Source organism: Tetrao urogallus (genome assembly GCF_951394365.1).
Source record: "Tetrao urogallus genome assembly, chromosome: 11".
Lineage (NCBI taxonomy): Eukaryota > Metazoa > Chordata > Aves > Galliformes > Phasianidae > Tetrao > Tetrao urogallus.
Genome location: NC_136824.1, coordinates 2,767,946 through 2,791,449, shown reverse-complemented (window position 1 = coordinate 2,791,449; position 23,504 = coordinate 2,767,946). Strand labels below are relative to the sequence as shown.

Here is a 23,504-nt window from a genome sequence, read left to right as displayed (position 1 = left end):
TGTCCCCTCGGCCACTCCAAGCACACACATCTGCAGGATTTCTGTGCGGACCCAAACTTGGGTGCACGGGTCGTGCCTTGCTCCCTGCTCAAGAGGAGTGTTTGAGAGTATTAATATCACTGCCTGCCTGGGGCCTTTCAGGTCTCCATCATTCAGGTTACGATCCGCTCTCTGCTTAACGTATTGCTATAGAAACAAGCTGACAGTGATATTAAAGCCATCAAACTTACGACAGCACCATGTAAACTCTCCCAAAGCTGAAAAAATAAAACTTTTGTCCTAAACGTTTGGCAAAACCGGGCTGGCAGTCGGTGGAAGTCCTGGATGCTGCTACTGGACTTTACCCGGCCATAAGACACGTCTGACAGCAGAACTGCACAAACAGCTTCTTTTCACAGAGCTTGTTTGATTTCACCATCTCACAGAAAGTCTTGTCAGCTGGGAGGCCGGCCGAGGAACAAGAGAAAATGAGAGCAGATTAACATTTTAAATAAACAAACATCGCACGTAACAGGCGGTGCAATTCGTTCCAGTGTTTGAGAAGAGAGAATGGAAAAGGCGTTGCTTTTTCAGGGCATCTTTCACATGGTTTTAATGAAGGAAGAAAGAAGCTTTGCAGCAAGGGGGAGAATTAGCAACAGGCAGACAGCCAGCAGCTCTGCCAGCCACCCTCACCCCAGCAAGCCCAGCTGCCGTTAGCTCTATCTACACTATGAAGGGAATCCTCCAAACGCCTCATTTTTGCAACAGGGGAGAACCATCAGTGCCACTCACCATTGGTACAGGTCTCGTTGGTCACACAGGAGCCACCAAGCAGGCTGAAGCCATCCTTACACCTCACGCAGTTCCCACTGGAGCCCTCGCAGGCAGAGCAGTGCTCATCGCACCTGGGGAGAGACCACACTGTGCTCTGCTTGCTGCTCCAAAGCTGGGCTCTGCAGGCAGCAGAGCAGAAGAGGTGGAAAGCAGCAAATCCGAAACCTCGTGCCTCGGAAAACCACACTGCCTTCCAACCCTCCCTTGCACATTGGCCCCATGGGGAGCGCAGCCAAATTGCTGCCCTGCGGCACCTCCAGGCCGTGCTGGGTGCTGGGGTGGGCGAATGCTGTGGCTGCAGGGCAGGGACTGCTGAGAGCTGGAACACATGCTCAACATCGCCCTGCCTCCCACATTGCCCAGAGAGACTGGAGCCGGGCTCAGTCCCTCCACATAGCCCCAGGGCACCTTGGATGGGTGGCAGAGGGGATGTGCAGAGCTGGTTCCCTCCTCCTCTTTTTGTTTGATTTCCCCACAAACAGCTCCAGCTGCAAGCTGTTTTCACCATAGCCACTTATTTCTTTGACCAGGTCCGTACCTCTTGCAGACCTTGTTGGGCAGCCCGTGGCTGTCGGCAGGATAGAAGCCCTCCCTGCAGGCGAGAACACAGCGCCAGTGAGGGGCAGGGCTGTCGGGGGTGCAGGGTGTGCAGTCATCTTCACCAGGTCCTGTGGGACAGGGGACAGAAGCCACTTCACATCTCAGTCCCACTTGGGAGTGAACAAGATGCTCACGGTGCCAGTGGAGCCCTGTGTGCTGCTCCCACCCCAAAAACCCATCCAACATCCTGCCCTGGCAGCCTTTGTATCAAAATCCCCTGCTCCCTCCAAGCATCCCTTCCTGCTCCAGACGTGCATACACCAGTTTGATTTTCCCACCCTGCTCAGTGCAATGCATGGAAAAAAAAAAGACAGATGCAAAATGCAGCCAGGGAGGAGATGTGGGGTGTCCATGTGTTGTGGCTGTGCTGTCATTAGGAGCCTTCCACGCACTGTGCATGAGAAATGGTTATGCGGGAAAAAGAGAGGGGAAAAGACTTGAAAAATAACAGTGGGAAGTGCATTTACACTGCCCAGAATAAGAATTAGAAGGAAAATAATTTTCTTAAGGGATTAAGAGTCCGTTCCCTTCCAGGCTTGCCAACAAGATCAATAAATATTTTGGATTTAGCCCTAGGAAATTGCCTGTGCATGATAAGTGAGATTCATATGACTGAACATGAATTGTCTGGAGATCATATTATCATCAGATCTATGATGATTTCAAGAACAGGCACAAACATTAACCATGGAAAACAATGAGACACGCAGACAGCAAAAAAGGCAAAATTTAAAGGGGACATCCAGTGACTTAGGGACATGAGTGGATGTCCCCAGCCCTGGGGACAGCACACGTTGAGCACATGACATTTTTAAGCACTGCAGAGCCATCCTCCATCACTGAGAAGGTTTTACTGCCTCCCCCACAACCTTATTAAACCACAGCACCTGGATTCGGACGAATCAGGAAATAAAGAATGGCTCTAATCAAAATGTAAAAACTCCTTACAAGCCTTTCCAGCAGGAATACAGCCCAGCACCTGCACTGTGTGCAGGAGCACTCTGTCCCCGGGGCTCCTCCAGGCATTTCCCTATGGACATGGTTATTCAGTGGGATGGCTGCAGGGAAAGTAATGCAGCCCACAGCCTCCCTGTGCTGTAATTTCTCTTCCTTGCTTGGGAATTGCTCCCCTCCTGCTGCAGCCAGCATGGTCCTGGGTGTTGTGGGCTGCTGTGTGTGATGTGCAAAGATTTGTTTTTTTTGCAGGGAGATGCTGGGGGTGAAGGCTGTACCTGTGCCAGCAGGGCAGGTCTCGCAGCGCCGGTGCTCACGGCTGAGGTACATGGCAGGCTGGCACTCAGGCACGCAGCTCTCTCCCACCAGGCTGATGGAAAAGCAGAGAACATTGACAGCCCCACGTTGGCTCTGGGGACCTGGTGCAGCCCATCCCCAGCTCCTGCAGCCCTGCACGAAGCACACAGTCAGCCTGCCCCTTATGCGGTTTGCAGTGTGCGGTGCAAATGTTTTCATTGCTCTTTCCCTTGTGTGAGACGCCACTGAATTCAGATGGGTGCTTCTGAACCACCCCCGTGGGTGCTTTCCATCTTCCAAAGAGACACAAAGTGCCTCCTCTCCATTCCCTTCACACCGTTTTGCAGCACAACCTCCAAAGCAGGATCTGAAGTCTTTAACTAACGATTCTCTAATTTCCCCCCACGGGCAGGCTGCTCATCCATTTCCCAAATTTAAAACACAGGCCTCGGTGCTGAAGGTACAAGCTCTGGTATTTTACCTGAACCCATCTTTGCATGCAGTACACTTATCCGGCTCAGCGAGACACTTTTTACAGCTTTGATGGCATTTCAGACAGCGTTTCTGACCTTTCAAAAAAAATACAAAAAAAAAAAAAAAACACAAGGAGAGTAGGTGAGGACAAAACCTGGATGGGGATCTGCAGGCAGAGCCGCGTGTCCCTATTAACAACTGCCCTTACTTAACAGCTCTGAATGCATTTTGTACCCCTTGTGCACACCTCCTCCCTCCATTCTGGTGGCACTTGAGCTGGCATTTGGAAATCAAAGTGTTTTCTCCATTGGAAAGCGCACGAATGCACGCGGGGTTTAGCCCTGTGATACACAGCCGTTTATCAGCATCCTTACGTTCATCGGCGTAAAAGCTGGGGGGGCACAGGGGCAGGCAGGCACCCATCTCAGGGTGGTGGTAGAGGTTCCTCTTGCACGCTGTGCACTGCCCTGGGCCCCGACCAACACAGCTCTCACAGCCCTTGTAGCACCGCCGGCACCTCCGCGCTGCCTTGTCGCCAAAGAACCCTGCTGGGCAGGAGCTGACGCACATCCTGGGGGAGGAACAGAGGGGCTGAGCCTTAGGGTTGGATTTGTTCTGCCCATCCACCGCCACTCATGTTTTGGGGTTGCCCAGCCCCATGGCCATCATAGCAAAGCCCAACTTCAGGTGCCAGCTGGCACCTCAGCCATGCATCCTTTGATCATCAGTGGCTCTGGCCAACAAAGCCAACAAGCACAACTTACCCTTCTGGCTCCATTTCTCCCATGCCACCCTACCCCAGGGCAGGGGTTCCCATGCTTCCTGCCTCTGTTTTCTCTCCCTTATGCTTCTTGCTCCATGCAAGCACCCCGCAGGCCCTCACCTGCCGGTTTTCACACTGCCCAGGCTGTAGTGGATGCAGTTCAAGCACTGATCGGCGCTGGGGCCATCGCAGCCCTGGTCACCACACTCGGGGTGGCAGGGACCTGGTGGGAGATGGCAGCTCAGTCAGCAGCTCTGGCAGCTCTGGCACAAGGACAGAGCCTGCGAGCCCCCCAGGGGCTGCGGGGATGCTCCCACCACAGAATTCCCCCCCGACCCAAGACAGACAGACAGAGGGTAGGGGACACATTTCATTGTTTGCTCCAAGGGGAGGTGAGCAGAAGATCTTTGTTTTTTTATTCGCCAGACGCCTCCACCATCAATTTGTGGTGGGAGTGCCGGCGTGCTGTTTTTCTACCTTCTAATTTTACTGTCCTGCTGCCCCGCTCCAGCCACAGCCACTGATCCTCCCCACTCCCCCACCTCACCCTTATTATCCCAGCTCAGATTTTTGGGGTTACCTTGGAGGAAGGACACCCCAAGGCACTTACCCGCATACTCCTCCTCCTCCTCCTCTGCCATCTCCACCTGGCTCTGCAGGAAGGCAGCCCTCGATGGCTCCATCTCCGATACCTCCAGTGTTCTTGTGCGGGGCTGGGGGGCCCCTGGCGTGTTGTAGGGGTGCTCAGCTGTCCCATAGAAGAGGATGCTCCACTCCTTCAGCTTCCCTGTGGGGTATGTGTGCCATCACACCAAGTTTCCCACACAGTGCTTGCTCCGTTCCATGCTTCAGCGCTGAGCTCAGTGTGTGACAAGATTAGAAGGCATGGTCGGGATGGGTCGATAGTTGGACTCAATGATCTTAGTGGCCTTTTCCAACCTTAATGATTCTGTGATCACCTAAAATATCATGGGTGCCTGACCCCTACACCCCAAATTTTACCCCCATTCATTGAAAGTGTCCTCAGTGCACAACGGGTGCAGCCCCATCAGGGACAGCTGCTCATGGGTGTCCTGCCCTGACCCACATGCTTTTGGGACCATCCGGAGCACACAGCTGCTCCCTCCCAGCAGTTCTTTCTGTTGCAATTCTTGATCAATGCAAGTCTCTTCAAGCCTGTGGTGCATTCTGTTTTAACCACTAATCCCCGCGTTTCCAAGAAGGGCTTAATGATTTCAAATAAATTCCTTGGCTCTTGGTGCTTTACACTCTGTTCTCAGGCAGGAAGGCAAGAAGCCACCTGCTCCATCCAGCATGGACAGTGTGGAGCCAGCAAAAGGGCAATCTCAGGTACCCTCAGCAAGGACAACTCAGTCACAACCTCCAGCCAACAAAAAACCAAAATGACTTTAAGGTTTTGCCTCCCATCTCAGTAGATGAGTGCCAGCAAATGTCAGCCCTGCACTGGGCTGTGAGTGGCGGTGAAGGGGAAGATCCCAGCCCTGGCCACGTTCATCTCTTCCCTTTCTTCCCCTTCATCTTTCTTCCCTTCTGTTTTGCGCACTCTGCTTCAAACACACTGTTGCAGGTCCCTAAGGGGTGACTTTATGTGCTCATCTGGGCTTTATTCCACACAGCCAGGTAAGGCAGAGCCCTGGGGCAGCGTGCAGCCGCATGGAGCTGATTCCCTAATGCCAACTGAGAACCACAAATACAGGGGCAAAGCAGCTCTGGGGGTGTTTTGCTGCTGCTCCAATGAGTTCAAAAGCTTTCAGGCCAAGGCAGCAAACAGCAACACCTTCTACACAATGAGCCCCCATGTGTTCCTCCTGCCAGAGAGCAGCGTGGGTGAGGTTTTTAATTTTCTCCTGGCTTTCTATCAATGAGAACGCAAATTTTTACACCCCCATATGGCACACCAGCCTGGGGCACGATACTTTATGTTCCACATTCCCTTCCCACGAGGCTGGATCCCACCAGCCCGGTTCCTTGGCCACTAAGGGGACAAGGACTGGAGCCAGGCTGAGGATGGGGGCACCTGGGAGGCTCTAGTTGGGGCAGTCCCCCCCCAGCCTGTGTGGTGGCAGCTCAGTCAGGACGTCCGTCTGCACCCACAGGGCACTGTCCCCTTGCGCCATTGCACAACCATCCCACGCTCCAGATGTTCGAGCAGCACAGCAAAACAAACAAACAACAATTACAGCTCTCGGGTTTCCTCATTTTGGACTCATTACGGTTTAATTTTGGAAACCTCGCTCTCAGTTGCAGCAAATTTGCCAGAGGGAGAAAACCTGCTGCCGGCTCAGCCCAGCCTCTGTGCAGTAGGGCTTGGCTTTTACACCCATTCTTTGGGGTGATTTCTTTGGGAAATTTGGGTGAATTTAGGCAAAAGATCTGAGATCTAAAAGTTTGGGGCAAGTGAAATTTGGGGCAAAGAGCCTGGGGGAGGCAGGAGTGCGGGCGCTTACCTTGCGTGGTGGGGCTGCGCACCTGGGACGGCGTGTCCTGGATCTCCAGTGTCCACTCGCCGGCTGCCCTCTCGCCCCAGCAGTGCACCGTCATGAACTCCCAGCCCTTGAAACCCTCATTGGAATGGTCAAACACTCTGCGACAGGAGAAGAAAAGCCACGCAGGTCTCATTCAATCAGGAAAGGGAGGTGTGGATTGAAGGATGCGTTTGGCATCGTTGCACAGGTCCAAGATGTACAGATCCCCTTGCAACCAAGACGTGCTAGAGGTCTCCCCACGAAAAACTCCAAGCATCGAGCACAGCCCAAGGCGGCTGCTCTTACCTCCTGGCCAGGAGCTGTGACCTGGTCCCCGCTGGAGACACGAGGCTGATCTGCAGGTCACCGCGGCGCGGGTGCGCGATGCTGAGCCGCACCACCACGTGCTCCAGGTACAGCACGTGCTGCTCACGCTGCTCGCTGCAGGCGCTGCTCAGGGTGCTGGCACGCAGCACGTGGTCCGGGCGGATGTACCTGCCGGGATGCAAGGGTAACCAATGAAAGGTGAGGTAAATCCTGAGCCCTCACACCGCGTGCATGGGTAATGTTTGCTCCTCACTGCAAAAAAAAAATCCCTTTTTTACAGGACGGAATGGTTGGGGCATCAAACTCCCATTGATGGGAACTGGGTATACCATCCCACTGATGGGAGCTGGGCACCCAAATGCACTTCAGCTCTGCCTAGAGATGGATGGAACTAGGGCTCGTGTTTGGGAGTATTTGGGAGCATTACCCTCGGCGCCCTATTGGTGCTGCATTCCCCCATTTCTTCTCAGTTGTGTTTAAACCCAGACTCCTACCGTTTTACAGCAAAGAGTGGCAAATTATCACCTCCTCCGTGTCAATGCATTGTCCTAGCAGGGGGATTTGCTGAATTGCCCGATGGTAACGCGATGCTTTTGAACCGCTTCTAAGATCTATGCTTTATGGGTTGCAAGGGCACTTTTTTATTATAATTATCAGTGCAGCATTCCTCCTTGGGTTGTAATTAGTGTCTGTATCAGATAAATAGTTTCATGAACACACTTGGCTCCAAATCCATTCCTGCTTTGCATACTTGATGCTCTCCAAAGAAACTGCGCTTTCCTGCTGAACAGCTAACTGCAAGGCTAGGTGGTGCCATGGTTGGAGGCTCTGTTCTGTCTCAACAGACCCTAGCAACCCTGAGGAAACCAGGGGTCACTACAGAGCCTGGTCTCCCCCCAGGATGCCTAAGCACAAGAGGGAGCAGGAGAAATCACCCACCATCAGAGCTGGTCCCAGAACACAGCCCACAAGGCTTCCTGCCTTAATATCCCATTGCAGAGTAATACCAGCCACAAAATGAACAACAAAACAAAAGCAGAAGAAATGCTCCTGGCTTGTTCAGGAGGCTGACAGTGACCCAGGACTGCAGCCCCAGTTCTTCCAGTTCAAGGGATCCATGCCCCAGTCCCACCACTCACTTGGGTACCCTGTCCAGGCTTCCCACGCAGACGTGCTGGGGTGGCACCGTCTTCCATTTCTTGGCTTCCACTACTATAGCTTCTGCATCAACCAGGCCAAAGCCATATAGATGGCTAACTGGAAAGAGAGAAGACTCAGAAATCTCCACTCTGCCTGACAGATGCTGCTCCTTGCATGTCTTGATGTTTCAGGTCCTCCACCCATCTGGGAAGACATAGAGCTGATCCTACTGTGGCAGGAGGTGTTCCTACACATGGAGCTCATCAACCTGCCTGACTTACACCCTGAAATCACCTTGGTGACACAAAAAACCAGGAGCAGTCCAATGGACATTGAATATCCCAAGTTGGAAGAGACCCACAAGAATCATTGGGTCCAACTCGTTGGACCACCCTAATGCAAACCCGATGTCCGAGAGCAGTGTCCCAACATTCTCTGAGCTCTGGCAACCCAGGGCTGTGCTTACTGCCCTACGGAGATGTTCCACACCCACCACTCTCTGGGGCAGACATTTCCCAAACATCCAACCTGACCCTGCCCTGACTCCATGCTGTTCCCTCAGGTCCTGTCACTCCACTACCACCCAACACTGCAGATGTGGAGATGGCAAACCTCCACCAGGTAAGGCTGCAAAGCTCCCCCAACAGCAGAGTCCCCAACCCAGCTGTGAGCACCCATCCAGTGTGAATCCCCTGGATCTGGGGGCCTCTAATTTCCCTTTGGATGCTGTTTTTGCCATCCCATGGCACCTCACCTTTATGCCCTGCTCCATTGGTCTTCCAGTCAGCTGCCCGTAGGTGTACTGGCCGTGACGTCCTGACCAGGAGGTGCTGGACATCCCTCCATGTGAGCAGGGGACTGCAAGGAGATGTGGTCAAGCACAGCTCTGCTGCCCCCAGTCTCCTCCCATTAGGCTAAAAATCAGGCTATCCTACTCAAATAGGGTATGAATTGGTTATTTCAATGCTCACACCCTGCCTGGGGGTGGCCATTGCTTGGGGTGCCCAAATAGAGAAAGATTACCCAGGGAGGGATGCTGTGTGCCCATGAACAGGGGGTATATAGTTCCTAGGCTAAAGAAAAAATAAAAGCTAGACAAAACCTTGGTTTGTTCATTTAACATAAAAACAAAACCCAAAGTGCTTTAAAAAAAACCCTTAGGCAGGGTTGACATGATGTCTGAGTTCATGGTGCCATGCAGAAACCACATGTTTCTATGCCTCAACCCAGGAATATTTCTGAAGAATTTTCCATGCTTTTCTTGCAGTCTCCTTAGCATCTCAAACTGTTATTGATATTGCTCTCAAACACCATTTAGAAAAAAGAAATATAATTTATTCCTTCTCATCATAATGGGGCATCTGAGTGCCTGCATCTCCCTGCACCCAGCCCTGGTACTTAATGTTGCGTTTTATGCCCTGGATAAACAATGCAGATCCTACACCTAATACTCTTAAGAAGGAAAACAGCATCTCCCAAAACGTGATCATTCAACCTGGGCACCAAGATCAAACTGAAAGAGATGAAGTCTGCTGAGCGTGACCGCCCCCAAATGCAATGGCAGCATTGCCCCACGGCTCATTCACGGCAAGGGGAGAGAGAGCCTTGCTTGTATTCCACTCAATAAAAACAGTAACAGAAGTTCATGAGCAGATGCCCTGCAAGCCAAGCGATGGCTGGAGCAAGGCTGAGAGTGCGTTTGGTGTTATGCAAAAGTAATCCTTTTCCCTAAGCTTGGGAAGGTCCCACCCCAGTGGGGTTGACTTACTTTGCTTCCAAAGCCAAGGCGATGATGCCGGCCACCATGGGTGCAGACACGGAGGTGCCGGTGTGGCCATCGGTGCAGCGGTGCCGGAGGTCAGTGGTGACCTGCAGAGAGAGCAGCTGCAGCCCCGCGATGCCAGAGGTGCTCCCAGTGCTGGCCATTGAAAGCTCCATGGAAACCATGGCACCATGGCATGGGTAATGAACCCTCGCCACATTTCCCACATCATCAGCCCAAAAAAGGGGCTGCAGATACATCTGGCATGTAAGAAAACACCTGTGTTTGTGTTTTCCCTTGCAAAAAAACTGTTTGAAAAGGACAAAAAGTTAGTTTTGTTGTGGATCAGCTGGAGGAAAATATGGCTGGAGCAGAGCTGGAAAAAATGTCCATGAGCTCGTGCTTGTTTTCATTTTTATGTGCTTGTTTTCATTTTTACACACCAATGGGAAAACCCAGATTTTGGAGCCTCCTGAGGACAAGACCACCAGGGCCAACACACTGAGCAGCTGTCACCAAAACAACCCCACAAGCAGAAGCCCTCACCACAGACACCCAAGGGGCTGCTGATCTGCTCAGGGCTGAACTTACAATTTTCCGCTCATAGAAGGCCCCGCTGCTGTAGGTGGTGGCCAGGGTGGATGCACACTCCTCCAGGTACCAGGGTTTGTAGCCGTTCTCAGTAGTGCTGCTGATGGAGATGGTGTAGATGCTGTTGGTGTAGCCATCACAGGAGCAGTAGTCACCCTCCCGGCCGCCGTTTCCTGATGCCCAGACAAAAATGGACCCCAAGCCCCTGCGGCCCTGTGGGCAGAGAGGGAAAGGGGTGAGGAGACCAAGTGTTTGCCCAGGATGAGAGTGGGGAGCAGCCCGGGGAGCAGGGGACAGTGGCAGGGGCAGCCACCACTCACTGGGTTTGGGGCAGGATTTAGGGTTTGGTTAGGGTGGAATGGCAGCATCAGCATGCAGTTTTCCCCCTGGGTAAGAGCAGCTGGGTCACCTCATCCTAGTGGAACATCGAGAAACTCCCTAAAACCTGTGCCCCACTTCTCTCCAGCCCACAAAGCCCATCGCAAAGCCACCCACCACCCACCCAAACCATCAGAGAGCTTCCTGCAACGCATCCTTTAGGCTTTGTTTGTTTGCTTCTTTCCTTCCCTCATGGCTTGGCACGAACATCTGATGGAGCATCCCCACCGGGCAGCTTTGCTGGCTGCCCAGACCTCCCTGGAGCCAGGGAAAGTCCCATGTGGGAGCAGCCACACTGCTAACAAGGGGCCCCTAATGAAGCTGGCAGCACGGCAGAATTGGGGCCCATTTGCTCCCCTTGGGGCACACAGAGCTAATGTGTTATTGCACATCCTGATGCTCTGAGCGGGTACCGAGCAGGCATGGAATGGAGCACCATTCCTGTGCATCCCTCTCGTTTAATTAAGTCTCCTTCCCCTAAATGGCTGACTTGGTCCTTTGCCTCCTTGGAGCCCCGGCCTCCTTGCAGAGACCTCAAGGTTCACCTGGGCAGATCGGTGCCTGCCTGCATCCCCACCCTCTGTTTGGCTGTCTGCTCTGACAGAAAAAGATGCAAAGTCAGAGCAATTTGCTGGGATTTATCACGTCTCCCATGTATATGGCCATGCATACATTGGGCCGGCCGGCCGCGTGACGCGTGACAGCCAACAAGAACTAGCAGCAAGAAACCACCAACAGAACTCATGTGCCACCTACAGCATCTAATGGTACCCACGGACCACATGCAGGGATGTGGCTATGGGCTCCATTCGGGTACACGCATGGGGAAGCCAAAATCTCCCTCGCAAGGATGCTCCAGGCTCTGCCTGTGTCATTGCATCCACAGTGGGAGTCAGCTCCAGAGCCAAGAGGACACGCAAGCAACATCCCTCCATCCCAGCACAGCACCACTCACACCCAATGGCAATTCCCAACAGAGCAGAACATTGCCTCACTTTGCAACTTGGTTGGCCCCAAGCCATCCCTGCACTCCTCACTCAGCCATGAAGCTTCCCACAAGCAGACCCAAAACACCCACTGGCTTTATTGGCCACCTCCCCAAACCAATACCACTCCAGAAAGGCTGCAATAAAAACAGGACGCAGACAGCATCTGAACCCCTGCAATTTCCCCCTTGGCCAATGCTTGGGACCAAGGAATCAGTGGGACACATGGTGCACATCCCCTGCTTCTGCAGTGCTGGAGCCCTATGGTGCCAGGAAAAATATTGCCCTATTAGCTCGGGAGCTAACAAGTATGGTGAGTAACGAGATGATAAATGACCCCCGTGCAGCCCTACTGCTAACAGATAAAGGTTATTTTAATGTTTCCATTAAAAACTCAATTTTAAGGATTTATAACTCAGACGCAGCCATTTGCTTGGGCTAAAGGTTGCTGCTAGCTCTCTGCTTATGACTTTCCTCATTAATTAAGGGGAGGCAGGCGGCAATTAGGAGCTCTGCAAGGAGGGTGGTGAGGGCTGCAAACATGGGTGGCATTGGTCAACAGGGAGTGCGAGACGGGGGTGGTGCAGAACCCAAATCATCTTGGTATGGAGTGGGAAAGGCAACACGGGCCTCAGGAACACAGCAGTCCATCAGTAACCCTGCCTCACTCAAAAAATGGGGAAAAAGGAAGGGGGAAAGGGAGAAGAAAAAAGGGAGAGGGAAAAGGGGGCACCCAGGGGTACAGGACCCATCTTCATCCAAATCCCCTCCCTTGTCCAACCACTCTGAGCTCAGCCACAGCTCCTGTCTTCAAATAAAGGCAGAGATGTGGAGAACTCTTCCCGAAACGGCGGGTCCATGCCGGACAGGGACCCCACTGCTGCCTGCTCACTCCCACATGGAAAAAAGCTCTGTGAAGGGCGGCCTGTTCCCTGTATTTACACGACATGAACTCCCAGCAACTTCAATGAATTCCTCTTCAGCCCGACCGCCCCGGCAGGAAATCAAGTAAATAGTGGGAAAACACTCCACCCTATTTATAGATAACATGAGGGCGGCAGAGCTGAGAGCAGAGAGGAGGAAGGGAGGGAATGGTCTCAGGGCAGCCAAACCCAACCCCGAGCTGCCCCAGAACATGGGGGTTGCATCACTTACCCACCAAGGGGCCGCAGAAGGGCTTTTCCCAGTGCTCTGAGCCAATATTTGCCCTTTTTTAATATAAAAGCACCAGGTCTTTGCCACTCGAGGGGTCTCCCATCACCAAACCCTCGGAGCTCAGGGATGGGACGCGGGGGGCCGAGCAGGGGTCCCACGGGGCAGGGGAGGAGTGCCAGCGCTGGGCGCTGCGCGGTCCACACCTTTTTAATGCCATGCTCAAAAGCCTGCTTGGCCAATAGGCCGGGTCCATCAACTGTCTTCCCATCATCATCTGGCCCCCAGCTCGCGCTGTAAATGTCAATGTAATCGGGTCTGATGCCAAGCGACTTCGCTTCAACAACATCTGTTACATCTCCATCTAACATACGAATGCCTAAAAGCACAAAAACATCAGACATTAGGGCTTAATGGCTTTTATGAAAGTGCAAGGATTGCAATCAAAGGCCTTTGTTAGCGGTGGCGGAAACCGCGAGGCTCGGCATGCCTCCAATAGCTGCAACAAGCGGCAGCGCCGGCGAGCCCCACGGCCAGGAGCTGGAAGGGCATGCAGGGAGCTCTGCTCGTGCTCCCTGCGCTGCTCTATTGCAAGCAATGAGGTTTTGGGTGAGGGTTTAAAATCAGCTCCAGTGGGCCTGGGCAGGATAGAAGGAAGGTCCGCTCCCATCATTGAAATTCCCATCCGAAAACCCTGGTATCCCCATCCGAAAACGTTGGTTTCCCATCCTAAAACCTTGTTTGCCCCATCTAATCCAACAACATCACCTGGATGACAGCAGCTTTTCCCCAGTGCTCACAGCCCATTGGCTTTGGGCACATACAGGCGGTGGGCAGTGCCACAGTGGGACCCCATGTATAGAAACAGCAGTGCCCATCACTATGTCACATCAGTGCCCAACTGGTGCCGACAGTGCCTGGACAAGGACAGCTCCAGGAGCAGCAGTGACCCCATGCTGGGGTTGCCTGGCATCCCCACTGAGATACCATGGAAAGCTGCATTCCCAGCCCCAAGGAAAACCCAAAACTGGGGTAAGAAGAGCAGAAGGCCCTGCAGATGCAAGCGCTGATCCTTTGTATGGAGAGCCCCGAGCGATGCCCAGCATCCAGTCAGGCAGACTCTGGTTTACACTGATGCATTTCCCCTTCCACATGTGCTTCTCTTAAAGAAGACAACTGCGGGCAGACGGAATTACACTGCAGCTGTGCTCCAGACAACACTCAGCTCAACTGCATTTCTCTGATGCTGTCCCACATTAGCCAAACACAAGCTTGGAAATGCAGGAAGCTGTGCCTCAAACTCCCTGTTCCAGGAAACATGAAGGGAAGCTGCCTTCCAGGAGAGTGTTGCAGGAAAGAAGAGAGGAGGAGGTATGACAGGAGCCCTCCTTGCTTATGGCAATGTTTTGCCCACAGCAAATGAAAAGCGATGCGTGAGTGATGGAGTGCAGCGAGCCCAATTAGGTGGGAGCTCCCTGAGTGTGACAAATGGGCTTCCCCAGCAAGTCGTGCTCATTCATCACTGCTTTATTTGAGTCATCCATCTAAAGTCACTCTCACTAAAACTGCAGTGTTTTCTTCCTCAAATGCAAAGGTGATAGGTCTGGAGGCTGGGTTTCTTGGCTCTGTCAGGTTGATTCGCTCACCACCCCCAGTGCACACACAAGTCAAGAAAAGGAAGCAAATTAAAATAGAACTCATAATAAAGGCAGCAAGCAACACTCATTTCTGCAGCCCTTATTGGGGAAATACAGACACCAGGACCTGATCCTGCAGGGTGCCAAATCTTAAATCCCACTGAGTGGAGCAGAGCCAGAGCGTGAACAACCCGTCCAATGAGCAGAAAGCATCACACAGGTGGGATGGGATGGGGACGGGGCCACGACACAGCCTTTGCCAGCCCCCCGTCACTCTCCCCAGAACAACATCTTCCACTGAGGCTTTCCTCAGCATTAGGTCCCCGCTGCCAGCCATGCACAGAAGGACGCAACTCAATGGAAAGCAGTGTGGTGCATTGCTGGGATGCAAAGAACCAGACACTGAGCACTTGGGACTGCTCCCAGTGCCTGGGGTGGCACAAGGGCTCACAGATCCTTTGGCAAAGCCCCACTCCTGCTGAGGCACCCACCGGGTGCACAGCCAGCTCTGGGCTCACCACACACAGTCCCAGCAGCCACACAATGTGCTCGCACCCCTTTCTGCACAACCATTTTATTTTCCCATGAGGACATTTTGGGGTCCCCCAGACGATCCCTCCTGACTGCTCACTGACAGACAACAACCTCACAATGAGTGTTTTCTGGAGCTAACTCTTTGCCACCAGCCAAACCAAATACATGTCCCACCCAGACCAACCCCCCCGACACTTCAGGTCAAAGCCAACTCCACCCATACACACGCATGGACTTACGACAGGGATGTGATCCAAGCGGTTTTCCACCCCAAAACACACAGAGCCAGTGTCCCCCATACCCTGGGATCACCTGCATGGGGCTGGGGACCCCCATCCTCCCACAAGCCCCCCCAGAGCTCCCTCCTCCCCATGCTGGGGTTTGCCCGAATGGGGGACGATCCACATTGAGCCACATTGGTGCCATATTCCTGGCAATATGTGGGGGAATGACATCCCTCTACCCACCCCAGGAGCCCACCAACCCCATTGTGGCCCTGTGGGGGGACTAGGAAGGGCAGGGGGCTGCAGACAGTGCTGGCCTCACCTCCAATGCGTGCGTTGTAGGCAATGCCCACAATGCAGTACGAGTTGTTGGCTGCTGCTGCCACCTCCCCCGCGCAGCGCGTGCCGTGCCTGCAGGGAGAAAGCCCTGTGAGCAGATTTTGCATAAAGCCCCTAAAGCAGCATTTCCAGAAGGGATGGGATGGGATTCCATGGGATACAATGGACAGGGGCTCATCAGCTATGCAATTAGCACCACATACTTATTCTCATTGCTGGCATCGTAGCGAGGCGTTGGATCATGGTCATTCCCATTAACATCGTAGCTTGCAAGAGGGTCCTGAAATGGGTTTTCCACCATTAGGTTCCGCTTGTTTTCATGAGACAGCAGCCCAGACCCTGCCAGAGTTTCCCCACATTCTCATTTCTCCTTCCTAAAACACCCCCTTCCTTTGACCTCCTGCTGTGCAGCCTCATGCTGTGCTTATTCCCCGCGATCCAGCAGAAACAAACCCCCTCCACCGGCACCATTCAGCCCCAGGTGCCCCACTCACGTAGTTCTGCAGCAGGTCGGGGTGGTTCCTCTCTATCCCGTCATCAAGGATGGTGACCACCACGTTCCTGCCGGTGTAGCCCCTCTGCCAGGCAGCGACCACATTCATCTCCGAGCGGCAGCGGCTGTTCCTGTCCCCGCAGTGCTACAGGGGCAGCAATGGCAGAGCACAGCCTGCAACAGGGCTGCGACCCCACAGCCTGGGCTTCAGCCCTTCCACGGCAGCATGGAGCTCATTTACCAACCCAAAAGCACATCCCAATCCCAACCCCTCCCAGTAACTCATAGATCTGCTCCAACCACACTGACCGAGGCCACCAGCAGCGGTCAGCTCAGGAGCACACTCTCCTCTCCCCATCATTCCTTCCCTCCACCACTCCTCACACCGCAGGCTCTTGGCTTTTGAAGCGCTCATTTCCTCTCTGCACTTAATTTCAAACAAATTTCCCCTGTCAAACACGGATCGATGAATCAGGCAGGAGGAAAAATGATATTGCAAATAGATGGTAGCAGCTCTTTGATGGGCAAAGATGTGCCAGCACTGCAGCTGTGATGCTGTGATGTCTACGCGCACAGTGCAGCGAAGGCACTGCTGAAACACTTCCAACCAAACCCCTTTGTACAAAAGATAAATGACCTGATTTTTCAGCTCACTTTTCATGGAGGCAATACGCACCAGGTACCACATGTTGGGCCACACCGGGTCGTTGAAGGGCAGGGAGGGGGGATCACCACGGACGTGTCTCTTCACCCGCCGCCGCACCTCCTGCTGCTGCAGCCACTCCACCTGTGGGCACAGAGCACTGCTGGGCAAAGGGCTGTGGGGGGATGTGCCCCCAGGCCCCAACCAGCTCCACCTGCAGGCAGAAGGGCAGGATGGACAGGCAGACAGCCAGGAACCGCTGGCTGAAAGCCATCTTGAGTTTTACGTGTTTCGTTCATTCCTTGCACTGCATCCTGCAGAGCAGCTTTAGATCTTGGAGATAAACAAGGCTCATCCAGGGGAGGGTCAGGGTGGATATTAGGAAACGTTTCCCAGAAGGAGCGGAAGGGCAGTGGGGTGACTGACCCTGGGAGTGCTCCAGAACCACAGGGATGAGGGCAGTAGGCACGGCGGGGTGGACTTGGGAATCTTGGAAGTCCTTTTCAACTTTAACAATTCTATTCGTTTATATTAAAGTCACACAATTCTATACTGGAGGTGTGTGTAAACTTCGATATGATGCCAAGGTGCTGCTGTTCCATCCTAATGCCCATCTCTGGTGAGTCCCCATCCTGCAGCCCCACCAGCACTCACCTGGACGCCCCTGGCTTTATGCAGCCCCAAGCACTGAAGGTTCATCAAAAACAACCCCATGTACCCCCAGGCATTTACCCCCACACGCTCCCTGTGTCAGTGTTGGGCACAGAGCTCCCCAACCCTTCACCCCCACATCTCTTAGCCCTGACCTCCATGTGGCCGTGGCTCTGATCTTTAGACAGACACTTTTCTACCAAAAAAAAAAAAAATGAATACAAATCCAAACGGTAAGTTTTTGTTTGGCTCATTTATGCTGGAGCTGCCAGCCAAAGCGAGAGCTCCGCACTTGGTTTATGGCTTTATGGCTCTGATTTACAGAGATAGAGGCAGAACGGTGAGCATCGCTCCCAGCCTAGAGCTGCGTTTTTAAACCTATATTTTTCCGAGGAAGGGGGGGGGGAGGGGGGAGGGAATAAAATAAAATAACTGTTGAAACAAACAAAAATATATTTCATAGGAAAATATGGTTCCGTGGCGCCTTGCCTGCTGATAGCAAGCTGCTTCATTTGTGCAGCGACGGATTTAAGTGTTGGAAGCAAAAACAAAACACGGCTTCATGGTCTGGTTGAAAAAACTATGTTAAATAGAGGAAATTGCCCAATTAGGCAGCTTTTCTCCCCAAAGCAGCACTCCTTGTCTGAGGGACTCGCTGCCCACCCCCTTCCCAGCACTGCTACTTATGTGAGGATGGGAAGGAGCCTGGGGCAGCCCTCAGCTTGTGACATTCCTGACAGCTCCCATCACCCTTCACAGGAGGCAAAGGCTTCTTGGAAATTACATTAAAGAAAGAAAAGAATGGGGTTTTGCTACAAGAAACAGTTACAACACAGCCCTGTGCCGGGATCCTGGGCTGCGAGTAGAGGGGGAGCTCCTGTGCTCCCCAGAGCTCTGGGATCTCCACTGAGTGACATGGGCAGCTCCACCCAGCATCTTCTCCTTTCACCCACGGTTTGCCCCCCAAATTGCCAGATTTGCTAAATCCCTTCATCTTCACCACACCATTTGGTGAACGTTAGCCCCACAGTGAGCAGCCAGGACCTCAAAGGGTTCTCCGTGGGTATGAGTGCAGTTTAGGGTGTCCCAAGGACCCTTCTTGCACGTTCCATCATCTCCCTTACTGCCAGAGCCTGAGGGGACCTGGCTCCTGCGGTGGAACCAACCAATAAATCCCCAGGCTGGAACAATAGCCCCCTGGAAGACACGAGATGTGGAACATCTGCAATTGATTGCATTTGCTGCTTCTTTGGGGTTTCTGCAATGTTTGTTTCCCAGCTTGTGATGTCGTGTCTCCTTGTGCCTCGCAGGGAATTTTTTATTGCACTGTGCACGCTCAAATGCTGAGACACCTCTAAAATGAGCTGGAAACATGGGAGAGAGGGACAACACATGGCAAGAGGTCCTAAACTCAGGGCGAGTGACAACAGCGGGACCTCAGAGCTCTGAGGATTGCAGAGCAATGCGAGGCACACGCTCGCAGACTGAAAGCCCACTGACTCAGCCCCATCTGTTGGCCCCAGATTCATTGAGATGGAAGTATTTCCATTGCAGATCGGAACCCATCATTTGCTTGTTCCCTGAGCAGCTCTGCCACCACTCCAGCGCTCTGCACATCTCCAGGCATGAGCACTGAGGATTTGTCCTTTGCTCTGCCAAAATAACATATCACAGGGCTGCAGCCCTCGACACCGCCCGGGCTCACTTGTCCTGCATCCTCCTGGTCCCCCATTGCTTTTGTCAACTCAGCTGCAACCCAAATCCCTTCGGATGTTTGCTCTAGGAAAAAGCAATGCACGCCGATTGCCAACGATTTCACACATAGCAACCATTGAGACAGCAAATGTTGTGGCAACTGGATCAACACCCGAGTATGCAGCAGCCTCTCGATTCTGTAAGGCTTTTTCCTCCCTTTGCTTTCCCCCCATCCTTCAGGCAGATGTTAGCATTTAGTCACTTTAAGTGTTTTTCATCACTGATAAACATCCCAATGCCCGGTGAGTCACCGTGTGCATGCACAGGGCTGCGTCTCAAGGACAGCGCTGTCATCGTGCAGTGCTGCAGACCATGGCTGTGGGGTTTGGGGGTACAGCCCCATACCTTGGGGTCCATGCGGAGGAAGGTGTGTGGTCCCCGGCTGCTCAGCGTCGAGCGCTTGAACGTTTTGCTGTGGTGGAAGTGGTAGTAGTTTTCCAAGCTGCCAATCTGGGAAAAAGAAAGATTTGTTTTACAAAGGCAAGGGTTGCCCACGGTCTGTAGAAAAATGCCAACCCCAAGGCTGCGCTCAGACCCCTCATCTCGCAGCCAGTGATGCTGTGGACTGCGCTCTGAGCACCTGCTTGAGCTGTGGGTGCCCCTGTTCAGTGCAGGAGAGTTGGACCAGATGGCCTTTAAGGGGCCCTTCCAACTCAATGACCCTATGGCTCTATGTGGACCCTCTCTTCCCAAAAGCATCACTCAGTCAACCCAACATCCTGTGGAGATGCAGTGAGATGGGCAAGGAAGTTATAAATCAGAGTTCTTCGTTCCCACAGGATTACTGAGAGCCAGCCCTGCTGTGAGCAGGACCTTGTGTCAAGGGACCCTTTGAACCTAACTTTAAACCCAAGTAGAAGAACTCAAAAATGTGATTTCCGTCTTAAAAAAAAAAATAAATTGATGGAAGAGTATTTGCTCTCCTCTCTGTGGGATCAGAGAGGACAGTGCTGGAGCTCTTGCCCTTCTCACTGGGAGCAGCGTGAGCCCCACAGGTGGGAGCTCTGGGGAAGCTGAGGACACTTCAGTTATTCCAATGGATAGCATCAACAGGGCTGAAACCCCACAAGCACAACAAAGGGAATGCTGGAAACCCCGAGAGCAGCGGAGTCCCAGAGAGAAACACAACAGCAAAAGAGGTGAGTTGATCCCTTCTGCCTCCAGACAAGCTCACACATCCCAGTTCCAAGGGGAATTGCTCTACAAATGTCATTCTTAATGTTAAGCAGCAATACAACCACATAGGTATGGCTGCCTCCTGCTCCGCTTCCCATCCCCTTCTCTCCCAAACGCCGTGAGCACAGGGGCAGGGAGAGCAGCTCTCATGGTGGCACTGGAGTCCCCACATCCAAGGTCCCAACGGGGTCTGAAATCCCAGAAGCTGAAGGAGGGAAGCACCACATGTCCCTCTGCCAGAGCAAGGGCAAGAGCAGAGGTCCCCAAATCCTCATGCCACTGTTTCTCCCCTCCTCGTCCCCACAAGCCCCAGGCACACGTGCACAAAGGGGGACGTGGATGCACGGGGTTCAGCACTTGGTGACCTCCCCCTGGGTGAGCCCCGGGCTGGGGATGGCCTGGAGCAGCCAGAGCACTGCAGAGGTGCACGCGCCGGAGGAGAAGCAGGAACGCCCTGATGCAAGCACAGAAATATTTCCCTTGGTCTGCAGCCTGCTGCCGGCTGTCCTGGGAGGGCTCAGGGGAGAGGGAGGGATGGATGGGACAGACAGATGGACGGGACAGGCAGACAGAAATGATGGATGGATGGATGGGACAAAGGAGTGGATGAATGGAATGGACAGATGGATGGAGTGGAGAGGGATCGCTGCACAGGGCAGCCGATATAAGGCAAAGCAAAACCCCAAAGCAGGAGCACAGCGTTGGGTCGACGCAAAAGCCTAAAGCAGGAGCGCGTCTGCTGCAAAGCGGGACGTTTAATGGAGACGTTGAGCTGAATGGGGAGAACCAGCAGTAGGGCGCGCTCCCAGCTACGCGAGGGAGATCGGGATGGGGCTGGACGGCCGGGGAGGGCAGAGCGCGGCGCTGCAGGTGGGGGACACGGGATGGAGGGACGCGGGCTGGAGGACGCTGCCGCCCAACAGCTGCGGGACACGGGCACGGGACGGGTTTGTTGATGATGCAACACCCGAATTGCACTCCGCAGGGTTAGGGCAGAAAGCAGAGCTGCAATCAGTCGCTGGGACGCGGCTCCCGCAGGGGGGAAGGGGCGGAATCCCCAGACCCGGGGGGAACCGTGCCGGGACCCCCCGGCAACCGCAGCGCGCTCGGACCGGGGAGAACCGCCCGCTCCTCGCGTTCCCGACACCTCCGATCAACCCCGGGCGGAGAGTCCAAAGTTTCCCCGATCCACCCGTGCAACTTCCCGGCCCCACGCGCGAACCCGAACGGCCCCGTACGGCCCCTCCGCACCTCCCCCCGCACCCCCTTACCTGCCCTAAGCTGATGTACCCATAGGCGGCTGCCAGGCGGGCGGCCTCGGCCGGGCCCCCCCGCACGCGGACGGCCCAGTGGTTGGTATAGACGGTGCGGGAGGGCCCCGCCGCCCCCCCCCGGCCCCAAAGGAGCAGGGTCAGGGCCAGGAGGCAGAGGGGGGCGGGCGGCGGGGGGGCTGCGCGGCGCGGGGCGGGCGCGGAGGCCGGAGGTGCGCGCATGGTGCTCGGCGCTCCGCGGGGCCGCGCTGGGCGGAGCGGGGAGAGGCGGCTTTTAAAGCGGCCCCGGAGCCCGGCGGGGGCGGGGGGATGCTCCCGGGGTGTGTGTGTGTGTGAGAGAGAGAATGGGGGGGGGGAGGTGGAGAACGGCCCTGCCCGGAGGTAGAGAGGGGAGAAGGAGGATGGGGACGGAGCGGGGGGGTGAGGCGTGCCTGCGGGCATCGCTCCCGCACCCACTGGGTCCCACTGCATCGTCTGGCACTGAGCGCCGGGAGCCCTTTCTGTACCCCCCCTTGCATCCCACTTCTGCAGTCCCGCAGCCCCCTGCACCCTCATTACATCTCCGGACATCCCCCCCATACACCCTCTATGCCCCCCTGCACCCCCTAAGTGCCTCCAGCACACTCCCAGCACCTTCTCCTAAGCAGCCCACACCCCTGTCCATATCCCCTGCATGTCTTCAGGCAGCCCTCCCTGCACCTCCTCAATAACCCCTGGCACTCCCATCTGTATTTCCCTGCATCCCACTAGGCATCTCCTCTCTATTCCCCCTACATCCCACTGGGCATCGTTATCCCCCTGCATCCCTCTTGCATCACCCCAGGTACCCATCCCTCACCCTCCCCACATCACCCAGATACCCCACTACACATCCCTGCATCCCCTCCACAGCCCACTGTAGCATCCCACGTGCACCACCCAGCCCAGCCCTGTAACCCTGGACACCCCCCTGCACCCCTAGACCCTACTTAGGGAATATCAGAAGCTCATGACGTGTCAGCAAACAGGTTTGTTACGGGACAGGCAGCAGAATCTCCTCTTCCCTGCATCCAGCATCCAGCTGACCCACTGGGTCGTGGTGAACTTGACCTTGGTGTGCAAACCTGATAAAAGACAGCAGGGCCACAGTGAACTTCAGCTGCTCACATGCAGCCGTGCTCCAAACCAGCTGGGATATCTTTGGGACATGAGCCACGGCTGTCACCCAGAGGTCACCCCGCAGCCACCCCCACTGGCCCTCCCCATTACCCTGTGATGATGAATGGGAAACGTGGAGTTGGGTTTCCCATGGGAAGGCATCAGAAACTCAGCACGGAGATGAATCCAAGAGGAACCCATGGGGAGCCCAGATTCTCCCATAGGGTCTGAGCCCTGTGAGTGGCACATCCCTTGGGAGCAGCAGAGGAGACAATGAGAAGTTGAGAAATGGGGATCTGGGGAGCAGAGCACTGGTGATGGACCCCTCGAGGGGAAGTAAAAACAGCTGGTGTTGCCCATGAAGGTGGCATTGCTGAGAAACACTTTTCAGCTAAAAATATGTCAGAGCACATTAACGGCTGCTCTGGTTAAGTGGGGAAGGATGGTCTCCATTAGCACCAGGAGGTGGGAAATCCACTGCTCATCCCCCACCTGTTTTATGTGCTTTGCCTCGAGATTCCCCTCTAATTAAGAGCTCACTGAACAGAGGAGAGGTGGGAACAGGGCTCAAAACCACCCCAAAGCTGCAGCAATGGGGCTGCTCACAAGTTGGGTGCCCACTGTGCATCACAGTGGTTCCAAAACCCAGCACGCTGCTCCTGCCCATTTCCTTTCCAAACAAGAAAAAAGAAAAGAAAAGAAAAGAAAAAAGCTCATCAGAGAATGAGGGAAAAGCCTTTGGAGGACTGCGAACATCGATCGGAGGGGAGGAAGGCAGTGTTCCGCTCTCGGTGCCAGCAGGGAGGTGCCGTCTGCTGGCTGACCCCGCAGTGCCGTGAAGCAGACTTTGTCCCCACCGCGGTGCAGCGGGGCACAGCCTGCCTCGGCGCTCACTCTTTTTTCCTGGGCTGATTTCAA

General features: G+C 54.3%; 1 protein-coding gene across 1 annotated transcript; it reads right to left on the bottom strand.

Moving 5' to 3' along the window:
- Positions 1 to 340: 340 nt before the first annotated feature.
- Positions 341 to 21,671, bottom strand: PCSK6 (proprotein convertase subtilisin/kexin type 6; the record flags this gene model as incomplete). Its single annotated transcript, XM_079540983.1, has 21 exons — positions 341 to 438; positions 775 to 887; positions 1,355 to 1,484; positions 2,649 to 2,740; positions 3,149 to 3,236; positions 3,516 to 3,712; positions 4,025 to 4,127; positions 4,515 to 4,691; positions 6,373 to 6,509; positions 6,697 to 6,885; positions 7,857 to 7,974; positions 8,612 to 8,715; positions 9,626 to 9,726; positions 10,211 to 10,423; positions 12,933 to 13,105; positions 15,444 to 15,532; positions 15,664 to 15,740; positions 15,955 to 16,098; positions 16,630 to 16,740; positions 19,348 to 19,452; positions 21,450 to 21,671. 21 exons carry the CDS (start codon positions 21,669 to 21,671, stop codon positions 341 to 343), a joined length of 2,781 nt encoding a protein of 926 aa, XP_079397109.1.
- Between the last annotated feature and the right edge of the window lie 1,833 nt (positions 21,672 to 23,504).